At 42.6% G+C, this 25,777-nt stretch overlaps 1 protein-coding gene across 1 annotated transcript; it reads left to right on the top strand.

Moving 5' to 3' along the window:
• Positions 1-22,001: 22,001 nt before the first annotated feature.
• Positions 22,002-22,496, top strand: LOC308439954 (type 2 phosphatidylinositol 4,5-bisphosphate 4-phosphatase-like; the record flags this gene model as incomplete). The annotated part of the gene is made up of 1 exon (XM_080941893.1): positions 22,002-22,496. The coding sequence occupies one exon, from the start codon at positions 22,002-22,004 to the stop codon at positions 22,494-22,496; it is 495 nt and encodes a 164-aa protein (XP_080798019.1).
• Between the last annotated feature and the right edge of the window lie 3,281 nt (positions 22,497-25,777).

Raw genomic sequence — 25,777 nt, 5'->3', positions numbered from 1 at the left:
CTGTAAGCTGTCATCCCAATGCAGCGTGCTGTCGTGCCATTGCGTAGATCTCCCTCATGACATCAGGGAAGACACTATTTCCGTATTCATTCTTGCCATCAGGACATTTGGGATTCAGGGTGGTAACCATGGCTCATTTATTCTGTTGACAGACAATGTCACGACGTAGCTTAGGCAGTCCTCAGACTTACCTCTGCCTCCCAGCTCCTCGGGCCACCGCAGGCACCCCCGTACGGTGGTTCATAGAGTGGTTCATAGAGTAACATTACAAGGTTGTGGGACCTGGAAGAGGCTTAGATCTTTAAATTTAGTTCAGTGCTCTCTCCTGCATAAAATTATCTCATCTCGAAGACTTCTCTAGGCTAGCAGCAAATCTAATTAACAAGCGTGTAATAGCACAGTTAGAACCAGTAAGGAATACAAAATACACACAAGACACTTTGTCCTTATGTAGTCTCGGTGGAAAAATATAAACCCGAGTCTCAGCCAACAAACTACTCAGCAGTCATGAGATATTCACGGGATTCTCACTGGAATTTTTTTCCTTAAAAATTTTTAGTATGTATGTATGTATGGAGTGTGTGTGAGAAGTGAGTGCAGGCCAAGAGAGGGTGTCAGATCTCCTGGAACTGGGATTATTAATAACAATAACAATAATAAATGGTTCTGGAAAATGGAAAGAGGCGATTGAAGAAGCTACATAGACACTTGCTTCTAAGCAGCTACATGGATCACAGCAACTGGCTGATCTTGCCAGGGGGCAACGCTTCTGTGACTCCTTAACTTTCCCATGAGCTACTAAAGAAAAGAGCCCCAGACACAGCCCTCCCTCATCCTGCAGTCTCCAGAGCTGCAGAAGCACGATTACCCCCCCGCCCCCCCCAGCCCAGGCTTTGTATGTAGGGGATTTTTCTCATTTGAAGATTCTGCCACTTTCTTTTGATATTCAGATTTAAATTTCCATGCAGTTGATTATCTCCAGACTCAGATAGACACCTCGAAGTCGCAGATGCAGGTTGAGAACACAAAGGAATCTTCTGTGAGAACACCTAGGAGTGGGAGGAGCGGGGCTCTGATGTCTTAGAGCATGCCCCGCCTCCACTCAAACAACTTTCCTAAAAGAAAGGCCACTGTGACTGTTTGGCTACACCTCCACACAGCATGTCATATATATACCTATGTATACCTCCTGTGGCCTCTAGTTCTAGGGAAAGAAAAATGGCTTCCCCCAAAGATGAATCATACTTTAAAAACAAAACAAAACAAAACAAACAAACAAAAAAACCCACTTTATTTTGCTATTAGTTGATCCATAACGTAATTCAGCTAAGAATTGACCTTACTTTCTTCTGCTGGTCTTTCATTCATCTCCCCACTTGGAGTTATGCTCTTATTCATTTTTATTCAGACTACATACATTCTGGAAAGTGTGTGTGTGTGTGTGTGTGTGCACATGCACGCGCGCGTGCCTATGGGTGTGAGAGCTATGGGTGTGAGAGCTATGGGTGTGAGAGAGAGACAGAGACATAAAGACACGGAGAGAAACAGAGATGGAGAGAAAGACGGAGAAAGAGAGCATTAAAAAAACCGTACACGGGTCCCCCAGCATACAACTCTCTACAATCTGCCCTCTGTACAATGTACCCCTACGTCTGTAGCCTTTCTTTCTTTCTCCAGCACAGTTGATCACTGGCTAAAACTGTGAGTCCCTCCCCCAGCCTCAGGACCCAGGACAAGGCAGCTGTTCCTAGGGTTCTGTGCTAGACCTAGAGCTGTGCAGCGCTTTTCTGCCACCTAGCGGTGGTGTAGTGGAACAGACTGCAGATCGAGCCGAACAAAGCAAGCCAAACATCCGAACAGCAAGCAACGTTGGTCTGTGCGGTTTAGATCGGTATTAAATGGTGTATTTCAAACTTGTATTTTTCTCTTCTAGAAGCCAAGGTTCCCATTTATGAAAGTTGTCATTCAGTATTATTACAACGACAAAACTCAAATTTGGTCGCTCTCGAAGTGAGAAGTGGAAGGACTGACAGAGCCAGATGTGAACACTTTGGAAATGAACCTTTAGAATTGTGACTAACCACGTGACGGATGAGACGTCTCAAGTTCAAATCACGAGTGAGCGCCACTGGCAAGGTTGGAATGCGGGGCTCGTTTTGTCCTTCCCTGACAAGAAGGACTTGAGGAAGAGGGGCTTCTTATTTTGGCTCAGAGTTCATCATGGTGGGGAAGGCGTGGCGGTCAGAGACTGAAGCAGCTGGTCACGCAGCATCTGCAATCAGGAATTGGACAGTGACACATACCCCATTCCCAGCTCACTTTCTCCTTTTAATCTATCCCCTGACCCTGATTCATGGAGTGGTGCAACCCGTACTTACAGTGGGTGTTCCCACCTCAGTTAACCGAACGAAGAGTTTCCCTCACAAATAGTCCCAGAGACTTGTTAATAATCAATATTAATCTCATTTTTTCCAGATGTCACCCTGGAGGAGGGCCATGTGAAGGGTAAATTATTGAGAGAATTCATGCAAAGGTTACTGCTGATAAGACCTAGAACATTTTTGTTTTGCATATATATATTTGTATGCAAAACATATTCATATATGCAAAACAGATATATGCAAATATAGGACACACACACACACACACACACACACACACACATTCATGTAACCCTGGCTGGCCTAGAATTCACTCTGTGGGTCAGATTATCCTGAAACCTAAAGAGGACCCCCCCAGCATTCCCCCCTCCCGAACTTCCCCCCCTTTCCCTTCCCAGTCTCTCTAAGTTTAAGCCACTACACCAGAGTTAAAAGAAGGATCTGAAGCTAAGTTCCCAGAAACAGGGCTGGCTGTACCCTCATCCGTTCACATTCTTTTCTCCAGACAACACAGGCCCCTCAGATGGCAGCTGAAACCAGAGGGAGGGGTCTGTGACAGGGACAAGCACAGAGACCCTGATCTACAAGGGAAGAGCTACCCTAAGGAGCAGACCAGTGCAGCCTCATTAGCAACTGTTTCTCACCCTGGGGGATGGGCAGGAACTGTTTTCAGGACAGAGGAAAATAAAGAACCTCCCATGTGGTCTTTGTTGTAGATCCCATGGGGGAAATCTGTACATTTGTTCCTAGAACAATACTTTCCAATGCACAAGAGGACACATGACTATAAAAAAAAGCAATCACATGCAAATGAAGTTAGCAAGCTTATATATATGTATATGTGTATGTATATGTATATGTATTGTATGTGTATATGTATGTGTATGTGTATGTGTATGTGTATGTGTATGTGTATATGTATATGTATATGTATATGTATTGTATGTGTATTTAATTCTGCCCCAAAACCAAAATCCACAGGCTGGGAGGTGCAGTATATAGCAATAATTTCCCACGGTTCTGGAGGCTGAAATCTGAGGTCCAGTGCCAGCAGATTCATTTCCTGCTGAGAACCCCCTGCCTGCCATCAGAGAGCTGTCTCCCACCCAACCTGTCCCCAAACAAAGAGAGGGCAGCTCCAGAGTTTCTTCCTCTTTACCCAGGGGCTGCACGCTCTCGGTCTTATCTGAATCTTATCTAATCATCTCTCAAAAATACTGGGGTTAGCTTTTCAATAAAGGAATCTGGAGTAGTGACATAAATTTCTGCCAATGACAATAACTCAGAGCACTGAAAACTAGCTCTAGTTTCTGGATGTCTTGTCCGTGGACCTTAGCTTAATATTCATAGTCACTGAACTAAATCACCCTTAGAATGTGCCCAGAAAAGCGGCCCTGATTATACAAGCGGGAGTCCTGCAGGCCACACGTGCTCTCAGGTTTGTTTTTCTCCAGCCTCCTCTCGAGTTTGAGGTGGAAGGATATGGGTCAGCTGTGGACCTGCTCTGAGCTCCATAGCCTTTCCTTACCCTGTAGCCTTTCATGAAAGGGTAAAAAACCAGCATTACATGGGCAAGCCGGCTCCTTGTCCCGAAGCTGCTGATCCCACAAAGATCTCAGCTTTGCTTTCTTTGTTTCCTGCACATAACCACAAGCCCAGTGGTCTGTATTGAAGGGAAGCGGTGAGTTTTTCATTCAAAGACAAACGAATCCTTCCATCAACAGACTGAAAACCTAAAAGAAAGGGAGGTGATGGAGTTTGGAAATCTTATTAGAAATGCCTTAGTAAAGGGGAACACAGATTCTTGAACATTTCCAGTGTCTAAGCGAAGAGAAGAGGTTCAAAACATCCCTTCACCTCATTAAGGAAAACGAGGAATTTTTCCTCATTAAGGAAAGGTCAGCAATGTGAGAGGGAAGATTTTCAGTTCTGCACCTTTGGGTCCATGTGTAATCACAGCATCCAGGAGATGTTTTAATTATACATCCTAATCATAAAATAAAATGTCCCAGATTGCTCCATTTAAGTGTATTCCGGCCTCCAAATTAACAGTGTTGTTGGCATATATTCAGCATGTAAGAATTTGAGCTCATAAAGGACCAGCTATACAGGCATGGGGCCTGATTCCCTGGAGCTTTAATGCAGCAGGCTGTCTTGCCAATGGGCTCTAAGGTAAAAGCTGGCAGGAGGAAGGCTGTCTCCTCCTGCTTCAAGCCAGCTCAGAAACTGCCCCACTTTCTTACAGCCTTTAAAGCCAAGCCTAGTTATAATGAGGTCAGGCGGTAAGGCAAGACTTACAGTAAACAGTAGATAGGGATGGGAGAGGAGAAGACCTGTTCCTTTTGTTTTCTTTGTAGAAGTGTTTCACTGCAGGAAGTGAGCCCAAACTTGCAGTACTCACAGAGGTCAGAAGAGGGCGTTGGACTCCTTGGGGCTGGAGCTAAAGGCAGTCATGAGGTGCTTGGACCTGGACTCCAGTCCTCTGCAAGAACTTAAGATGGCTCTTAACTGCTGAGCCATCTCTGCTGACCCTTGTCTAGAATCTCTTTTAAATACTTTAACATTTCCTTTTATGCCATTTTAAAATTGAAAATAGTTTCTTTTCTCAGCTATCCTGACTAGTTTCACCTCCCTCTACTCCTCTTACTTCCTTTCAGCCTCCCCTCCCCTCCAGATTCACTGCCTTTCTGTCCCTCACTAGGAAAGAACAGGCTTCTAAAATGACAAAATAAAATATAATAACACGAAGCAAAACCTATGATATCGAGGTTGGGCACAGTTACCCAACAGTCTCAAGAGCAAGCGCAAGAATCAGAGGTCCACTCATTCACACATAAAAAATACTAAGCTAATAGCTAAAATATACACACAGAGGACCTGGTATGGATTCATTTAGGTCTCGTGCTTGATGCCTTGGTCTCTGTGAGCTCATATGAGCCTTGCTTAGTTGACGCTCTCTGCCTCCTCTTCTGCAGGATTCCCTGGGCTCTGGCAGGAGGGATTTGATGGAGACCTCCAATGTAGGCTCTTTCTCTCCATAATGTCTGGCCGTGGGTCTCTGCATCTGTTTCCGTCTGCTCTCAGAGGATATGACTAGATAAGGCACTGTTTAATCTCTGGTTCCCTGTTACCCGGACAGCGTTGAGTGTGGGTTCCTTCTAGTGGAGGGGGCCTTCGGTCAAATAAGACATTGGTTGGTTACTCCCTGAGTTCTGTGCCATGCTTGCCCTAGCTTATTATGTAGGCAGGGCAGGTCAAAGGTCAAAGGTTTTGTGGCTGGCTGTTGACCATATTTCTCTCTCAGTGGCCTCTAGAGTACCTTTCGGCACCCAAGAGACTCCATGTAGGCGCCAGCTTGGCTTCTCATGTTCAGTCAGTTTCGTAGGTATTCTCCTTGGCAATGGGGCTCTACTATCAGTCTGAGGAGAGCAACCTTTTGTCTTAGCCTCTGCCTGGGTCATTTGGGGGATTTCCAAGAGGCCACCTTGATCAACAATTCAACTAAAAGCATGCCAGTCTCTTCACTGTAAGCCATGCCTAGCTACCAGAGATGGCCAGATGAGACTCTATATCCCCTCATTACTAGGAGTCCTTATTAGGGTCAAGTTCTTAGATTATGGGACCTTTTCCCTGCACTAAGTTATTACTCCACCCAAAATGACTGCCAGCTCTCCCCACGCTCTCTTCTTTCACCCATCCCCTGACCTGATCCTCTACTCCTATCCTAACCTACCCCCAGTCTGACCATAAAACCTACTCTATATTTCCCTCCCATAGAGTTTCCTGTGTCCCCAATAGACCTCTCCCCTTTACATAACCTCTTTGGGTATATTGATTATAGCTTGGTTATCATTTACTTAACAGCTAATATCCTCTTTTAAATGAACACACATTATATTTATCTTTCTGGGTCTTGGTTACCTCACTCAGAATGATTTTTTCCCCTAGTTCCATCCATTTTCCTGCAAATTTCATGGTGCCAATTTTTAACAGTTGAGTAATATTCCATTGCATAAATGCATCACAATTTCTTTATTTGTTCTTCTGCCTAGGGTCTTCTGGGTCGTTTCCAGTTTATGGCTATTATGAATAAAGCACAATGAATATGGTTTAGCAAGTGTCCTTGTGGTAGAATGGAATGTCCTCTGGGTATATTCCTAAGCATGGGTCTTGAGGTAGATTGTTTCTCAATTTTCTGAGGCACCTCCTCTGTATTGATTTCCTTGGTGACTATACAAGTTTGTTCTCCCAGCAGCAATGGAGGAGTAACCCCCTTGCTCTACATCTTTGCCAGCATGGGCTGTCACTTGGCTTATTGATGACCTTAGCCACTCTGACAGGTTTAAGATGGAGTCTTGAGGTGGTTTTGATTTGCCTTTCTCTGATGGCTAAGGATGTTGAATATTTCTTTAAGTATTTCTCAGACATTTGAGATTTCTTTATTAAGAATTCTCTGTTTAGATCTGTTTCCCATTTTAAAATTGGATATTTTTGCCATCTATCTATCTATCTATCTATCTATCTCTATCTATCTATCTATCTATCTATCTATCTATCTATCTATCTATCTATCTATCTATCTATCTATCTATCCCTCTGCCTTACAGAACATTTTTAGTTTCATGAGGTCCCATTGATTGACTGTTGATTTACTGCTTGTGCTATTGGTGTTCTGTTTAGGAAGTTGTCTACTTGGACTTGAGTTTTCTGCAGGGTGGAAAATCCGAATCTATTTTCATTCCTCTACATGCAGTCATCCAGTTTGACCAGAGCTGTTGAAGATGCTTTCTGTTTTCCAGTGTTTATTTTTAGCTTCTTGATAAAGAATCGGGTTGTCCATCAGTGTGTGGGCTCATATCTGGGTCTTGAATTAGATTCTGTTGATCAATGTATCTGTTTTTATGCCCGCCACACAGTTTTTAGCTCTGTTGTGCAACTCAAAGTTGGGAACAGTGGGACCTTTGACAGTTTTTTTATTGTTCAGGATTGTTATAACTATCTTAGTTTTTTTTTTTTTTTTTTTTTTTTGCATGAAGTTGAGAACTGTTGCTTTAAAATCTGCAACAATTCATGTTGGAATTTTGATGGGACTTGCATTGAATTTGTAGATTGCTTTTGCTTTTGATTAAGATGGCTATATTTACCATGTTAACCCTACTGATCCATGAGTGTTGGGGAGCCTTCCATCTTTTGATATCTCCTTCAATTTTTTCTTCAAAGACCTAATTTTTTTTAATCATACAAGTATATCACTTGCTTGGTTAGAGTTACCCCAAGATATTTTATATTATTTGAGGCTGTTGTGAACGGTGTTGTTTCCCTGATTTCTTTCTCAGTCCATTTGTCAATTGTATATAGGTGGGCTACTGACTCTTTGAGCTAATTTTTTATCTAACCATGTTGCTGAAAGTGTTTTTCAGTTGACAGAGTTTCTTGGTAGACTTTTAGAGCCACTTTTGTACACACCCATCTGATCAGCAAATTAAGATTCTTGACTTATTCCTTTTCAATTGATCCTTCCCCTTGATCTCCTTCAGTTGTCTCATTGCTCTGGCTAAAACTTCAATTACTATTAAGGATACATGTTGGAGAGAATGGACAACACTGTCTTGTGCATGATTTTAGTGAAATTGTTTTGAGTTTCTCTCCACCTCACTTGATATTGATTATAGACTTGGTATCAATTGTGTATAAATTTCCTTTATTATGTTTAGGTATGTCCTTTCTATCCCTGATCTCTCCAGGACTTCTATCATGAAGGGGTGTTGGGTTTTCTATCAAAGGACTTTTCTGAATCTAATGAGAGGATCATATGTTTTTTCTTTCACTTTGTTTATATGGTGGATTGCATTTCCTGACTTTCGTATGTTGAACCATCTCTGCATCTCTGGGATGAAGCCTACTTGATCATGGTGAATGATGATTTTGGTGTGTTCTTGAATTCAATTTGCAAGTATTTTATTGGGTATTTTTGCACCTATGTTCATAATAAAAATTGGTATGTAATTCTTTTTCTTTGTTGAGTCTTTATGTGTTTGGGTATCAGGTAACTGTGGCATCATAACATGATTTGGAAATTTTTCTGTTTCTATTTTGTGGAATAATTTGAGAAGTATTGGTGGAAACTCTTCTTGGAATGTCTGGTTGAATTTTGTGCTAAAGCCATCTGGTCCTGGACTCTTTCTGCTTGTGAGACTTTTAATGACTATTTCTATTTCCTTAGAGGTTATATGTCTATATAACTTGTTTATCTGATCTTGTTTTAACCACTTTGGTATGTGGTGACTATCGAGAAAATTATCCATTTCTTCTAGATTAAAAAAATTGTAGAATACAGGTTTTTAAAATATGTCCTTATGATTCTCTGGATTTCCTCAGTGTCTGTTGTGATGTCTCCCTTTCGTTTCTGATTCTGTTGACTTGGATATTTTCTCTTTGTCTTTTAGTTAGCTTGAATAAGGTTTTGTCTATGTTGTTGATTTTCTTGGTTTCATTGACTTTTTTTTTTATTGTTCTCTTTGTTGCTATTTTATTGATGTCAGCTTTCAGCTTGATTACTCATTGCCTTCTACTCTTTTTAGTTGTGGTTACTTCTTTTTGTTCTAATACAGCATTAAAGTGTGCTATTAAGTTGCTAGTATGAAATATCTCCATTAATTTTAATGTAGGCAGTTAGTGCTATAAACTTTCCACTTAGCACTACTTTCATTGTGTCCCATAAGTTTGGTTATGCTCTGTGTTTATTTTTATTCAATTATAAAAGTCTTTAATTTATTTCTTTATTTTTGCCTTGATTTAGTGGTCATTCAGTAGAGAGTTGTTCATCTTTCATAAGATTGTAAGTTTTCTGTTATTTCTGTTGATGCTATCAAGCTTTAATTTGTGGGGGGTCTGATAAAGGGAATTATTTCAACTGTCTTGTGTCTGTTAAGACTTGTTTTGTGTCTGAGTATATAGTTAATTTTGGAGAACATTCTATGAGGCACAGAATAGAGACTATATCCTTTAGTGTTTGGGTGAAATGTTCTGTAAATATCTGTTAGGTCTATTTGGTTGTGTATTTTTTCCCCTTGTCTCAAGTTTATTTGTAAAAACAGCATAGGACATTGGTCACCTGCAATAGTGTGTAGGTGGGTGTCTCAGCAGGCCATCTGTCTGCACATTGGCAGGAGTCTTTTCTATGGGACTTTCACAGGAGCCTGGGCACCTTTGGGAGCCTGAGCTAGAGCTGAAGCCTGGCCTTAGCTGGAGCTTTGGCCTCTGCCTTGGTTTGAACCTTGAGCTTTGGTTGGCAGAGTCTACGACCCTAGGCCATGTAGCTTTGAATCTACTTTCCAATCTTGGGGTAATGGGTGAAAGCAAGACAGCAGAGTTTGTGGTTGGGGACTCTTTGGCATCTTGGGCTTGATGGCCTCAGGTTTCACAAGGTCTTGATGGCCTCTGTGCGTCTACTCACTGCCTTTGCATTGTTGGCCTGCATCTTCTTCAGGCCTTTTTTGTTGTACTTCTTGGTAAAACACATGCTCCTCAGGAACTTGGGGTCAGGTCCCTTAAGAAATTCATATCTTTGTGACTGGGGTTTCTTGTTGTCATTTATGTACCATTTGTGGGACTAGTTGTGTGTAGTGTGGTTCTTGAACTTCGCCATGTCTGCTTAGTAACCAAGAATCCCGCAGCACCTGGGACCAGAAGAGAAATGGTCTTTGGTTTATAATGTCTGCCAGCTTCAGTATTTCTCTGTTTCATTTTTGTATGGATGACATGCCTATTGGTTAGAGTGGGGTATTGACATCTGCCCTTATGAAGGTGTGAGGGTCAATATGTGATTTAAGCTGTAGTAGTGTTTAAAAACTTGAATGCCTTTGCATTTGGTCATAGATGTTAAGAACTGAATCATCATGGTGGATTTTTTTCTTTGATGAGTATGTATTGTTTCTCCCTATCTGTTTAGACTAGTTTTGGTTTGAAGTCTATTTTGTTAGAATGGTTACACCAGCTTGCTAGTTTAGGTTCATTTGCTTGGACTACCTTTTCTATCCCTTTACCCTTTGATGTTGAAATGTGCTTCTTGGATGTAGCAGAAGAATAGATCCTGTTTTGCATCCATTCTGTTTGTTTTTTTATTGGGGGAATTAAGACCATTGCTATTGAATGATATCAATTGCTAATAATTATTGATTCCTGCTATTTGTTGTTGTTGTTGTGTGTATGCATACGTGTGTGCGCACTTCCTTTTGATTTTGCTGGTGTGGTAATTTATTTCTTGTGTTTTTATGTATGTAGTTAACCTCTTTGGGTTAGAATTTTCCTTCTAGCACCTTCTGTAAGTCTGGATTTGTAGATAGATATTGTTTAAATTTGACTTTCTCATGGAATATCTTATTTTCTTCAGTTATGGTGGTTAAAAGTTGTGTTGGGTATAGTGGTCTGGACTGGCATTGGTGATCTTTTAAAATACACAGTATGTCTGACTGTCCCTTCTGGCTTTTAGAGTCTCTATTGGGAAGCCAGGTGTAGTTCTGACATGTCTGCCTTTATATGTTACTTGGCCTTCTCCTTTTACTTAAAAAGCTTTTAAGTTCTTTCCTTGCTCTGTGCATTTAATGTTTTGATTACCATGTGACTATTATAATTATTGTGTGGGAATTTCTTCTCTGATCCAGGCTCTTTGGTGTTCTTTATGTTTCTGGGACCATGATAGGCTCTCCTTTAATGGGGAAAATTTTCTCTATGGTTTTGCTGAAAATATGTTCTGTGCCTTTGACCTGGGTTTCTTCTCCTTCCTTTGTTCCTATTATTCTTAGGTTTGATCTTTTCACAGTGTTCCAAATTTTCTAGATGCTTTGTAGCTATAGATTTTTTTATATTCTTTGACCAAAATATCCATTTCTTCTATCTTAAATGCCTGATATTCTGTCTTCTATTTCTTTTTTTTTTTTTCTGTCGATGACACTAGCCTCTATAGTTCCTGTTAGAACTCCTAGAGAATACCCTCAGGTTCTTCTTCTTCTTCTTCTTCTTCTTCTTCTTCTTCTTCTTCTTCTTCTTCTTCTTCTTCTTCTTCTTCTTTTTCTTCTTTTAGAAAATAAACATATTTATTTTTCAACAAATACTTATTAAAAAGTTACACAATACTATTAGCCAGCATAAGACCTTTCACATAAAAGAAATGTGTCCCTCAAGTTCTTTTAATAAAAAAGATTCTATTTCAACTTTCAGGTCTTGAATGGTTTTATTTATTTCCCTACACTATTTGCTTGTGCTTTCTCATATTTCTTTAAGGGATTTACTAATTTCTTCCTTAAGGACCTCTATCACATTCATAAAGGATCTTTATCAGACATATGTGCCCACATGTAAGTCTGTACACCGCATGTATGCATGATGCCCAGAAGAGGGAGTCAGATTCCCAGGAACTGGACTTACAAACCTCTGTGAGCCACCATGTGGGGTTTGAGACTTGAACCCGAGTCTTCTGAGAGAGTAGTCAATGCTCTTAACCATAGAGCCATCTCTCCAGCCCTCATTTGAATTTTTAAGAAGTTAGTTACTATAATGATTCTTTACAAGAAGAATTCTCCATATAAATTAGACATTCCCTTCCATTTCCCTCATTGTGTCTTTGGTACCTAGAAAAGCCAAAATGATGCTGTTTGTAAAGCACAGAACCTCACTGAATTTTCAGACTGGACATATACTCAACCAAGACTCATGCTCGTATGTTGATGTAAGCCAATGGATTCCTGTAGGGAGCAGGTCTATGGCTTGACTGACAGACCTCTGTATTTTATTAGAATTTTTATTTTTTAAGATGATAGATGCCAAAATAAATATGGAGGGAATACAGGAAGACTAACTCAGAGGGAAGGATGCATAGTTTCCTGTACCTTAAACATGTCAGTCTGCAAGAGACTCTCAGTTTTCATACATACAGAACTACTGTTGTGCAAATACGAACACAGTGTGCCTTTACTGTCATTTATATTCTTTTAACATATTATTCTGTGCACTTTCTTGTTAACCTGAAGTATTTTTCTTTATTTGAGCTAAGAATGAGCTTGTAAGAATCACATGACTGAGGTGTGGACCGGAGATGCTTTGTTTGAATGAACACAGATTATTAGACGGTTTTGCAAGCTGACAGTGCAGGCACAGACATTGAGCACACCCCCAGTTTATGTAACCTCACTTGCCTCAGGTCCTGGAGTAAGACCTTTGGTGACTTTGAAGGTAACGGTGCTTTGTGTTAATTTAGATCTGAAGGTGGATGACACGGCACATTTCCTGACCCTCTGTTGTATGTTTGTGTTTTCATTTGGGTGGGGTTATATCTGTCCACATCTTTCCTAACTTATCTGAGCAACTGCTTCTTCTGTCTCAGTTCACTAAGACTTACTTGTTGCTGTGGCCCAATATCTGGTCGAAGCTACTTAAGGGAGGAAGGGATAACTTAGAATCTTAGGTGTGTGTGTGTGTGTGTGTGTGTGTGTGTGTGTGTGTGTGTGTGTGTGTGTGTGTGTGTGAGAGAGAGAGAGAGAGAGAGAGAGAGAGAGAAAGAGAGAGAGAGAGAGAGAGAGAGAGAGAGAGAGAGAGAGAGAGAGAGAGAGAGAGAGTACATCACAGTGGAGAAGACATTGTGGTTGAGGCATTAGTAATGTTCATGGGTGGATTTTTACATGATGCTCCAGCCCCTGGTACTCTCCTTCAGTCAGATAGGAGGTTCCAAAGATTTCACAGTTGAAAATAGTATCACCAGCTGGTTCTCAGGGTCAGATACAGGAGCCTGTGAGGGACACATTCAAACACTAGCAAACAGTCATGGAGAAGCAGGTGACAATATCAACTGTGAGTTCAGCAGGTAGTAATGCATTGGTTTCTTTGTTTTGAGAAAACATCATGGCAGTAACCTTTGGGGAATCCAGGGGTGAGGGGCACACCAGAGGTCTCTATATTATTGTTGCAATTCTCCTGTAAATCTGAAGTTATTCTCAACTAGGTTTATTTCTAAAAATGCATCAAAGGCTGAGTAGTGACTGTGTAATCCCAATAATTAGGGGACAAGAGTAGGAAGATTGTAAGTCTGAGAAACTTTGTGAGATACTGTCTAAAAGCAAGCAAGCAAGGAAGCAAATAAGGGGGAGGGAGGAAGGAAGGAAGGAAGGGAGAAAGGAAGGAAGGAAGAAGGAAAAAGGAAGAAGGAAGGAAGGAAGAAAGGAAGGAAGGAAGGAGGAGAGGAAGGAAGAAGGAAGGAAGGAAGAAGGAAGGAAAGAAGGAAAAAAGGAAGAAAGGCAGACTGAGGACATAACTCCGTGGTGGAGTGCTCATGGAGGCGGTAGATTCAGTCCCTAGCACACACAGGGGAAAGGCACTGGCATGGGTGCAGTGGTGCCTGTCGGAATTCCCAGCTACTTTGCTTTTGGAGGCCGAAGAAAGAGGATTGTTTGAGCCCACAAGTTTGAAGATAGCCTGGGATGGGGGTCATCCTCCTGTCTCTATGATAGCTTCCAGCCTACCCTCCAGCTAAGGCAGGCATTCCCAATTCCACCCCCATAACCCTGCCTAGGGGTTCCACCATCAGTGATTCAGAGCCCTTGCTTTTCTTGGCTCAGTTTCAACTTTGGACCTGAGCTTGGATGCTAGCCTAGTCCAGGGGAGAGCAAAGTCAAGCAGAGGACAGGCTCTCATTGAGTGTATTCCACAAAAGTATTTTAAGTTAGGACATAGTCACACTGTTTGATTGCACTGTGACAAAGAGACCTGAGAAAGAACAGGAGAACTATGAGGCATTTAGAGAGGGCAGAAGGAGGGTTTGTTTCCCATACAGTGACAATCTATTTCTGTAAATAGAACTGGTTGCTGGGGGAAGGGAGTGGAGTGTAACTGTGATTGGCTGTGGGGTTTCTTTCAGGTTTGGTGTAGATGTTGTGGAGTATAATGATGTTAATAGCACAACTTTGAACATACCAAAATAATTATAATAAAAAGATCTCTGAACTGAATTCTTTTCAAGGGTAGATTTTGCTGTGTACGGGTTTCGTTGAGAGTGAGCACATGCACAGGAGACAAGAAAAGCATCCTTTCAAATGCACTCTTAGGGCCGGAGAGATGGCTCAGAGGTCAAGAGCACTGACTGCTCTTCCAGAGGTCCTGAGTTCAAATCCCAGCAACCACATGGTGGCTCACAACCATCTGTAATGGGATCTGATGCCCTTTTCTGGTGTGTCTGAAGAGAGAAACAATGTACACACACACACACACACACACACACACACACACACACACACACACCACACACACACACACACACATATAAAATAAATAAATCTGATACATTTCTTGACCCTGCACCAACCCAAAATCTATGCCCTGGCTGAAATCTTTTTCTTTGGCTAGAAGTGAGCTGTGTTCTGTCTCAGTTCTAGTCTCCCTGAGACTGAATTATTACCCTCCGTATTCATTCCATAACTCACCTAAAAGTGCACCAGTCAACCAGTAAGTGTGTGACCCAAGAGAAGCTATTTAACACCGTGTTCTTCTTTCTTCGGCTATATGAAAACAAGGGCCATTATCCGTGAAGGTTACTGAGAAGGCAAGTTCCTTGAAATCGTTCCCAGAGTGGGCTAAAGGCTGTGAAAATGGCGGTGGCCATTCTCATAGTCCATTCATTTAGCATAAAATGGTGTGTTGTGTCGGGTCTGTGCCTTCGTCTGTACAAGTACATGACAGACAGGATCCAGTTTTTACTTCTAAACCATGTGCTGTAACAACAGGAACAAACACTGCTTGGGGCTGTTGAGATGGTTTAGCCTGTAACAGTACCTGTCACCCAGCCGGAGGACCTGAATTCGATGCATGGAACCCACATGCACAATGAAAGAACAGCTTCCTGAAAGTGACCCCCTTATACTTATATTGGCAGGAACACTTCTGCACACATATGGACACACACGAAATTAAAAAAAATGTACAAAATAAATTCCACAAATCACACACCACTGGGTGTAGTGATTTATACATGGAATCCTAAAAACTCCCTGCATTTTCTTTGCTTCAGGAGGTGTGATACTCTTGAGACTTCTTCAACCGTGATGATGTGACAGGTGCCAAGGTAGGCTAATGTGGACCCTCTGGGTCTTCCCTGGGATGTTAGTGCACAAACAATGGCCTCCAACTGGGAGGTGTCTCCATGTCTTCCTTATGAAAGCTTCCAAACATCCTGTGGGAGAAGGAAGACAGAAGTCGAGAAAGTTCAGTGGGTCAGTCAGCCCTTAAAGGGAAAACCGTAGACGAGATAACTTTAACAGAGGTTAATCCAACAGAAAGAAGCAGAAAAGGCTCACAAACCTTGTTCCACTCATACTGAAAAGTGGTTTCAAAATGCTACAGCCCACATGTTATGCTGGGTGTGCTTACACGCAGAAAAAGGAAACAGTGTACAGAAAGTCTGACCTTGTGTCGTGTCTGGACATGGTTTGATAGCCTTCAGCCTATGCTGGGCTGAGACCCTAGGACTTCTACAAGAGCATCCTCTCCAGTCAGCATGCAGCTTTACTTGTTAGGTTACGTTATAGTTCACTGTGCAGTTGCTCTGATACAGCTTAAGGTCAAATAATCCAATCTGATATTATTGCACACAGAACCAGGCCTTAAGGTCTTATGCAGAAAGACTTGTATTCCCAAGTCTCCAAGAAAATCAACTAGCCAGGTGAAGGTTTTGTTGCTGTTGTTATTGATGTGGTTTATGTTTGTTTGGTTTATTTTATTTGTGAGACAAGGTCTCACTATGTAGCTCTGGCTGGTCTGTAACTCACTATGTGAACTAGGCTGGAATTCACAAAGATCTACCTACCTTTGCCTCCTGAGTGCTGAGATTAAAGGCTTGTGCCACCATGTCCAGTCATTGAACATTCTTGATGCCATTCTGCAGGATTCATCTCCTGTGGGAGGGATGCTGAGGATGCTGGGGATACTAAGTGTGCTGGGTAAACTGGGAATGCTGGTTATGCTGGGAATGCTGGGAATGCTGGGAATGCTGGGAATGCTGGGAATGCTGGGAATGCTGAGGATGCTGGGGATACTGGGGATACTAGGATGCTGGGTATGCTGGGGATGCAGGGGATGCTGGGGATGCTGGGATGCTGGGGATGCTGGGGATGCAGGGGATGCTGGGAATGCTGGGATGCTGGGGATGCTGGGGATGCTGGGGATACTGGGATGCTGGGTATGCTGGGGATGCAGGGGATGCTGGGAATGCTGGGATGCTGGGTATGCTGGGGATGCAGGGGATGCTGGGGATGCTGGGATGCTGGGGATGCTGGGGATACTGGGATGTTGGGAATGCTGGGGATGCTGGGGATGCTGGGATGCTGGGAATGCTGGATATGCTGGGAATGCTGGGGATGCTGGGGATGCTGGGGATGCTGGGAATGCTGGGATGCTGGGGATGCTGGGGATGCTGGGGATACTGGGAATGCTGGGATGCTGGGGATGCTGGGGATGCTGGGGATGCTGGGATGCTGGGGATACTGGGGATGCTGGGGTGTTGGGAATGCTGGGGTGTTGGGAATGCTGGGGATGCTGGGGATGCTGGGGATGCTGGGGATGCTGGGATGCTGGGAATGCTGGATATGCTGGGGATGCTGGGGATGCTGGGGATGCTGGGGATACTGGGATGCTGGGAATGCTGGGGATGCTGGGGATGCTGGGATGCTGGGGATGCTGTGGATGCTGGGGATGCTGGGATGCTGGGGATGCTGGGATACTGGGGATTCTGGGGATGCAGGGGATGCTGGAAATGCTGGGGATTTAGGGGATGCTGGGGACTTAGGGGATGCTGGGGATGCTGGGGATGCTGGGGATGCTGGGGATGCTGGGGATGCTGGGGATGCTGGGGATGCTGGGATTCTGGGGATGCTGGGGATGCTTTGATCCTGGGATGCTGGGAATTCTGGGATAGGGTCTCACCATACAGCTTTGGCTCATATTCACATCACTATGTTACTTTCTGTATCCATCTTACCTCCCTAAGTAAACTCTTAAATCTACTTAAACAGTTGAACCAATCAAGATAGAGCCAGAAAAATGCTCATGCCCGGTTTCCCCAGGAAAGTCTCATTTTATTGGTCAGAAACACAACCTGGACACCAGTCTTTACGTTTTCTTTTCTCTAAGAGTCTCATGTACAGATGAGTTTGAGGACCTTCAGGCATAAGGAACTGAGAAAAGACGGAAATGCATGCAAACACATCCATAAACACGTGTGCATACTGGACTCAGTGTCTTGATATGTGCCTGTTCAATAAAAAATACCATTTGATGACTTCATCTCTTGTTGTGTAAAAGGTTACAGGGTGAATGCTTCAGAAGGAAATGGCTCCTGACTCGTGGGATGGATCCAGTTAAAGGGAATGGCTGGAGGAAAAAGTCAAGGTCTAATTTATGAATGAGCCCTGAGCCTCACTTTTCCCACAGTTCCTATGTTGCAATTTAAATCACATAATGGATTGCCAGTGATGGCAACGACATTCCTTCGGGGATCTAGCTCGAATTGTTGTTTGACTCTTGATTAAGGACCGACGGTGACATAAATTAATCAAAGGCACAAATCGAGTGCCGTCAGAAAAGCAGAGACTCCCTTGGCTAAAGTCTCCTTATTCTGTATCTCAAAACCATAGTTCAAGTTTAGAACACAGCCACAACTCAGTGTACATGTGGATTATCCAGGAATTACTGATATTTTTTTTATCTGTTTTGTTTTTTGGTGTTTGCTTGTTTTGAGATAAGACCTTCATGTAGCCCTAAGTGGCATAGAACTCAGTAACAGACCAGGCTGGCCCCACTTCATGAATCCTGATCTCTGCCTCCTAAACACTGAGATTAAAGGCATGCATCACCACACCCCACAAGGAGCACCTCCATTTCTACTACCTAAGTGTAATATGAAAACACACAGCTCCATTGAGTCACAGTTTAACCTAAAACTCTATGTTGTAAGCTATGGTACTTATACCAAAAGGTGATGATGTTGGTGGTGGTGATGATGTTGGTGGTGGTGATGATGTTGGTGGTGGTGATGATGTTGGTGGTGGTGATGATGGTGGTGGTGGTGATGATATTGGTGGTGATGATGATGGTGGTGGTGGTGGTGCTGCTGCTGTTGCTGTGTGTGTGATATGTGTGTTTCACAATGATAATTGTCACAATTTAAGTACCCATTGTCTGCCAGACTCCTTCCTTGGCACTAAAATCCTTCATTTAATTTTCCAAAGAACATCCAAAAGGGAGTCCTTTGTGGAGGGACTTAACTCACACCTTCTTAAGATCACACTGCTAGCGAATCACATGCTTTGTCAAGGTCTAGCCTTGCCTCTCTCTAAAGCACTTTCCCATAGATCCTGCACACTCTGGTGCAAATCAGTGAGCTGCAAGTATTGCTACAAACATTCTCAGCGTTCAGATAGTCACCCACACAACCCGCTGGAAAGTCCAGAAGGCGTTAGGAAGATGCCCAGTGCCACTTGATCTGGAGGTTTGTATCTTTGCTTATGATAAGTCTCTGACGTTGACGGGGCAGGCAGTCCATCTTCCTGTTGACTTTGGAGCTTCTGTGATGGGAAAATGTTTATGCTTGGTGATGATGGTTGCTATTAATTTCAGTTTTTAATATAGTCATCTCTGGGATATATTAAATAAAGAGGAATGGTTTCATGGTAACACACTGAATTGATAAGGAAGAGGAACACACACACACACACACACACACTGTTTGCTTTGTTTGCATATGGTGGCAGAGCACAGTAAAACGGTTTCTTACGGGGAGGGAGGGCCGGGTGAGAGTCAGTGATGGAAGACAGATGTCGGGAGTCTCCATTTTGTAAGCTGGACTTTGGACCTGTGGAAATGCTTTGTATGAGTATAAAATGAAAGTAAACCAAAATTGTTTAAAATAATTCTCTGAGAATAGAAAAGTTTATCTTGTTTTGGCAGAGGGGTGGGGGGTGGGGATGGGGCTGAAAAAATATAAGAAGAAAAAAAAACAAAGTAAAATAAATTAACTTGTTAAGAGTTGTATGGACAGGCCAACCACATGAAAAGTGACTTTTTTCCTTCATGGATTTCAGAGCACTGTAATGCACACACTTATCCCTAGAGGCTACAGCTTAAAGGGTCAAGCAACTATAAACAGGTTTGAAATTGTATTTATTAATTTTGTGAGTCATGTTTATTATAGATAATGTTAATATAACCTCCATCTGAAATATGTGTGCGTGTTTTTATGTGTGCGTGTGTGTGTGTGTGTGTGTATGTGTGTGTATGTGTGCACGCAGATAGACAATTATGTCAGTTATTGGGTAGCAAACTTATCTGCTGAAAAAGATGCAGCCATGAAACTAAACAACACATGGGAAACTTAGGGCACTAAATGTAAGTTGACAGTGTTGGTGTGAACATGATGGACGTGTTTTCACAACTGTCCATTGAAAATTTCATGAATGAGAAAGCAAAGACCGTCCCAAGCCATTTGGTCCAAATTCCAAGTCCCATAAGCATTCTGTAACGTGATGTCTCCTACTGTGATGAAGCCGCTGATGGGCCCTGAAACACCACACCGTACAGCATAGGTAGGCTGCCGTGTTCTTGGCCATGCCAAGGTATCTCTGAGTACTAGGGTTTTTTCTTCCTTCCTTCCTTCCTTCCTTCCTTCCTTCCTTCCTTCCTTCCTTCCTTCCTTCCTTTTTTCCTTCCTTCCTTCCTTACTTCTTTTTTTCTCTTTCTTTATCTCTCCCTTCCTTTCATTTTTTCCCTTCTTAAAGATTTATTTATTTATTTTATGTAAGTACACTGTAGTTGTCTTCAGACACACCAGAAGAGGGCATCAGATCCCATTTACAGATGGTTGTGAGCCACCATGTGGTTGCTGGAAATTGAACTCAGGACCTCTGGAAGAGCAGTCAGTGCTCTTAACCACTGAGCCATCTCTCCAGCTCCAAGTATCAGTTTTCTCATCAATTATTGTTTTTAGTTTTTTTTTTTTTTTTTTTTTTTTTTTCCTATGGCAGAATTTGGCTGGCTGGTTCTTGGGTAGGTCTTGTGCAGGTAACTATAGCTGCCGTGGGTATGAATGTGAAAGCCCCTCATGTCCAGGAGGTGGCATTTCACTTCTCCCCATCCTATGACTCTTCTGTGATGTTCTCTGAGCCTTGGTAGGCTTGGGGGAATTGATCCGCATGTCCCATTTAGTGCTGAACACAGCCTCGTATTCTCAGCCCTTGGACCGGTTATGCACTTCTGCACTGACGGCTGCCATTGCTAAAGGAAGCTTCTGACGAAGGCTGACCTCAGTCTGGGTCTATTGACGAGCACAAGGATTTGGAGGCTAATTTTAAAAGATGAGCATTTGGCAAAATAACAACAGCACATTTTGCCCAAGGGCCTATGACTTCCCTGGCTCTGAGGTTTGTTTTTGTTGTTCTTTTGCTTTGTTTTTGGCCATGTCAGGTATGAAATTCCTTTCTGTGGAGCAGGCTTCAGATCTACCCAGAGCGTTTGTTCCCTCACCGCCTCAGAGGCTGATCTGGCTTGGCAGACCAGTGCTGTAGCATGCAGGGTCCAGAGCGGGTGAGACCATTGATGTCTTTTCTCCCCTAGCAAGAGAAACCTGGATACTAAATTGTCTTGGTTTCAGACAGTTTTCTCTTTTCTTTTTCCATGAAGTATGTGCACTGGGTCCTCTTGATTCCTGCTACACCTCTTAATTCGTGTAATTTAAGGATTAAGAGATCTAAATTCCCCATTTTACTTGGAAATGTTCAAATTTCTATCCACTCCCAGGTTGGAGAAACCACATGGATACACACATTTGTGATTGTGCGTAGAACAGGTGATTTATGTTCCCCCATTGAATCCTAGGCCTAGAGTTGGAGATCTGATAGAATTGGGTTTGTACAATAGTGAATTTTGAATAGATTTTTTGAGTGACTAAGCAGGCCGTTTGCCTCTAGAATAAAGGTGGCATTAAGGCTGTGGGCCTGGCTACTGCGTGGTGCTCTCATATAGAACATTTAAGTCCAAACCTATGGAAATAGCACCATCCCTTGGGGTCTGTGTTTTACAAAGCACTCATATCAACCCTGATGCTCACGGCCACTTCCGGACTAAGTCTCTGTAGGTTGCCTGAGCAATTTATTGGACCAGTATGGAGATTTCAGAGTGAATTTTACTCTATTCATCATCTGGTTCTTAAAAACCCTTTACGCCCAACATGTCACATTTCAATCTGATATTTCAGAACCTTTAAATAAATCATAAGAGCTTAATGGGAGTCAAAATCAGATAAAATAAACGGGCTTACTGCTTAGTCTCAGGTTTGACTTTAGTTGTTACGAGGTTAAGAGAAATCACAGAGAGATTTATAACTAACCTGTCTGCTCAGTGAGAGACCCCATGTCCGGCAAACCCTCCCGGGCATACTTAACTCACCTCAAAGGACACATGGAGAAAATGCCTGGGTGACACATCCTGGACCCTCCCAGAGGCCGTAGCAGCATCGCGGTGGCATTGCTGGCCACCATTAGCCGCAGCCGGGTTCAACCCGTGGCCTGCCGCATTGTTGTTATAGTCATGGCTGCTGATGGGGTGGACAAACATTCGCCTCTGCTGTTAGCATCCTATTCGGGAAGCGTCGCCCCCACATCCCTGCCGTATTTGCAAGAAAGCAGCCCAAGAGCTGAACTCCCACCTCCGTACACAACCACCACCAGTCCAGGAACAAGTGGTATTCCTGTGATGAACTGTCGTGTGTGCCAATCTCTAATCAACCTGGATGGTAAACGTCTCCAGCATGTGGTTAAGTGCTTAGTTTGCAATGAAGCTACACCAATCAGCGCCCCCCCCCCAAAGAAATACGTTAGATGCCTTTGCAATTGTCTCCTCATTTGTAAGGACACATCTCGGAGAATAGGATGTCCGAGACCCAACTGTCAACGCATAATTAACCTTGGCCCTATATCGCTCATTTCTGAAAAACAACCGGCTCAACCTGCATTGCCAATCAAGCCAGAGGTACAAGGGGAGTGTGTGGGCACTGCGGGAACACATTCCTGTGGATGGAACTGAGGTTCAACACTCTGGCAAAATGCCCACACTGCAAAAAAAGTCTCCTCAGTAGGTAGTGCCCTTCTCCGGAGACGCTGCTGTGATATGTATTTTCATTGGAGTTGGATTAACTGTAGGCACACAAGATCTTTCAAGATGATTTCATGCAACCTATGTGTCTTGGGCAATTGCTTATCTGTTAGGTTTGCTTTGTCTTATCCAAGCTTGTTACTGGGGTGCAGAGTCAGTTATCCAGAAGACAGTTTTGCTAAACTCTTCTCATGAATCCTTGGTGCAGGCGAGAGTGTCCAGTTGTCCTTGAGAAGCTCTTCTGGACACCTTCAAGTCTTATCCTAATGGATTCCGTCCCGGTTTGTACAGTAGTCTCAGGACTTTGTGAGTCTTTTCTGATCAGATGCTCACTGCAGCACAGTATATGCAAGTGCATTTTGCCGCCAGGTTCTCAGACTTGGAAAACGGAAGCTCTGTCTTTGTTCTTTTTAATCATAAAGGTAATTGTGCATTTGTCCTCACAGGTTATATCTAATACCAGTCTTTCATTATGTTCCAACCAGTTGTTCCATTCCTTGTTGATGTGGGACTATTCCCGAGACGTGTTTATAAATATTTCTACAATAGGTTCATATTTATACTTACATTTTAAACAGAATTGCTTGCTTTAAAATATAAGCAATATGCATTTTTTTCTTGAACTGTTTACTGTAACTTTAACCTGAGACAGCTATAGCTACCTTATTCAAGAAAAAAAATTGTGTGTACTTTGAAAAACTTGACGTTCTTATCAGAGACACATTTCTAGATACTATATGCTTGTTTTTATTGTTGTTTGTAGAAAGACACAATATTTTGATAGTAAATTAAAATACTTAGGATGAACATATAGTCCAACCGGAGATGTTAGCTAAATGTCTTTTCTCTAAGATTACAGAACCTTTTGCCTTTCCGTTTTGTCTTTTTATTTAGCATTTAAAAAATCTGGTCTAGATTTCTGGGATTTAATGTTACTCCGCTGAGTGTATTCCTTTCTAGACTGGAGGAAGTATTTCGGACACCATGTTTTATTCATCTCCTCAAAGACATGTTGACACTGGGTTGCAGTCCTTGTCATTAGACCATGGTAAACTTCTCTTCTTCAAATGTGTGTTCAGCTGCTTCTCTGTGAAGAGAAACTATGACTTCTCAAAGTAGCTGAAATGTTAGGATTAGAGACTCTCTTACCATTTCCACCTAGCCAGAGACTGACTCGGCTTCCTCAGGAGAAAGGGTCAGAGGTAAAGAGCTCAATCGTTGTCTGAAACTCGGTGTGGGAACTCACGGACTCCGCTCTTACACTGTCCCGTCGTGCAGTTTAGAAGGAAGTCCTGGAGGGTCAGGGACTAAACTCTTCCAAGTTGTAGAATTAGACAGTGAGGTGCCCTGAGCACACTAGCAGGTGATTCCAAGGGACAAGACGAACATTCTAAATTATTCATGTTCCTGATTAATATGAAAATGTACTTACTGTGAAGTTACAGTCAACTACATGTAAACCTCAAAGAGAAAATGATAAATGTGTAACTGAAGTAGCTCAGGATTACATGTACCTTTGAAAATATGCTAATAAGGATTATTATTCAAAAAAGAAAAAGAAAAGAAAAATGCCTGTTCTTCAGCAAACAGCTACATGAAAGCAATTCAGAGTGTAAACACGGAGGGATAGCATCTGCATCTTATAAAGAGGGAGGTGGGCTGTGGTGGGAGTTCATCACCAAATTCAAAGCTCAGAGGGGAGTTAACCTCTGAAACATAGAGGTAGCACTACTTCCTGCAGAAAACAGTTGCCAAGTGGGAGAGAGCTTGTTTCCCAAACATCACCCTCTTCAGAGTATTTGGGGTTCACCAACATCTCTAGAACTTTCTATTTCCTCCCTGGCTTCTTGTGTTACTAGCTATGCTGTGAATTTATCCTGTTCTGCCACGGGCACGTGCAAGTTCCTTTAACTTCTTCTCTAATTTTTGTGCATGAGCATATATACATGTGTGTGAGTGAGAGAGTGTGTAGCTGCATACTCGCACATGTGTGCGCACCTGTGTGTGCATGTATATATGGGTATGTGCACAGATGTATCACTGTGTGTGTGTGCAACTGCATATGTATGTGTATGTGTATGTGTTTGCATGTGTATGCATATATATGTGTGTGTTTGTGTGTGTGTGTGCACTCATATGTGTGTATTTGTGTGTGCATGTGCATGTGTCTACATGCAGGATTGTGCTTGTGTGTGTGTATGTGTGTAGGTGCATATGTGTGTGCATGTATATGCTATGCATGTATATGTTGTGCATGTGTGTATGTGCACATATATATGTGTGCATGTACATTGTGTGTGTGTGTTTTGTTCATTGGAAGTCTGAGGTTAACATCACGTATCTTTCTCAATTTTTCTCTACCAGCTCTCTCACTGGAAGCTGGTGCTCACATATTTGGCTAGGCTGTCTGGCTAGTGAAACAGTCCCTTGTGTGTTTCCTCTGTTCGAGCACTATAGGCATACATCTTCTTATACAGCTGTTCTACGTGGATCATGGAACTCAAACCCAGGTCCTTACACGTGCATGGCAAACACCTCACCAATGTAGCATCTCCCAGCTCTCCCTTTTCTTCCCGTTGTTCTTGTCTCACCTCGGCCTTTCTTTACTTTGCGATGCTATAGACACACTGTATGGTGCACTGGGTGGATTTTGTTGCAGTAACAAACAAGCACATTTAATGGCTTTTGAAAACAAACATCATCCCATAGGTCAGTTGTGACTCAGTTGTTCTACCTGAACTTTGCCCCTTTCCACCCCCAGACTCCCAAAACTTTGGACAAATTTATCACATCCTATGGCTTCCATGAGAGGCCTGGTTGGAGGAGCTGTAGTTATTTGGGGCATCTGTCATAGAGGACAACAGGATACATAGTTGCCTCATCTTGGCCTGGCGTGATTCCATGTGGCTACTTCCCATTGGTGAAGGTACAGCATATGGCCAAGTCTAGAGTCAAGGGGGTGGGGAAATCAACACTGTCTGGGGATATGGACCAGAACATGAATACTCTGGAAGACAACAGAATGTACTCTAAGTAGGGAGACGTTGGGATTAAAAATGTCTAGGTTGTTTTGAGAACAAAAAAAATATTTCTTTGACTTCTAATATGGTAGGAATGAGCTTCAACTTTAGAGCCTTAACGTCTCTGGAGAAGGCAGACATGTAAGGAGCAAGTATTCACATGCTGATAGTGAGGATTTATTGCCTGACTAC

This window comes from Micromys minutus, assembly GCF_963924665.1.
Source record: "Micromys minutus genome assembly, chromosome: 1".
In the NCBI taxonomy this organism is placed as follows: Eukaryota; Metazoa; Chordata; class Mammalia; order Rodentia; family Muridae; genus Micromys; species Micromys minutus.
Note: the sequence above shows the minus strand (reverse complement) of the source record. Positions and strands in the feature narration are given on the sequence as shown.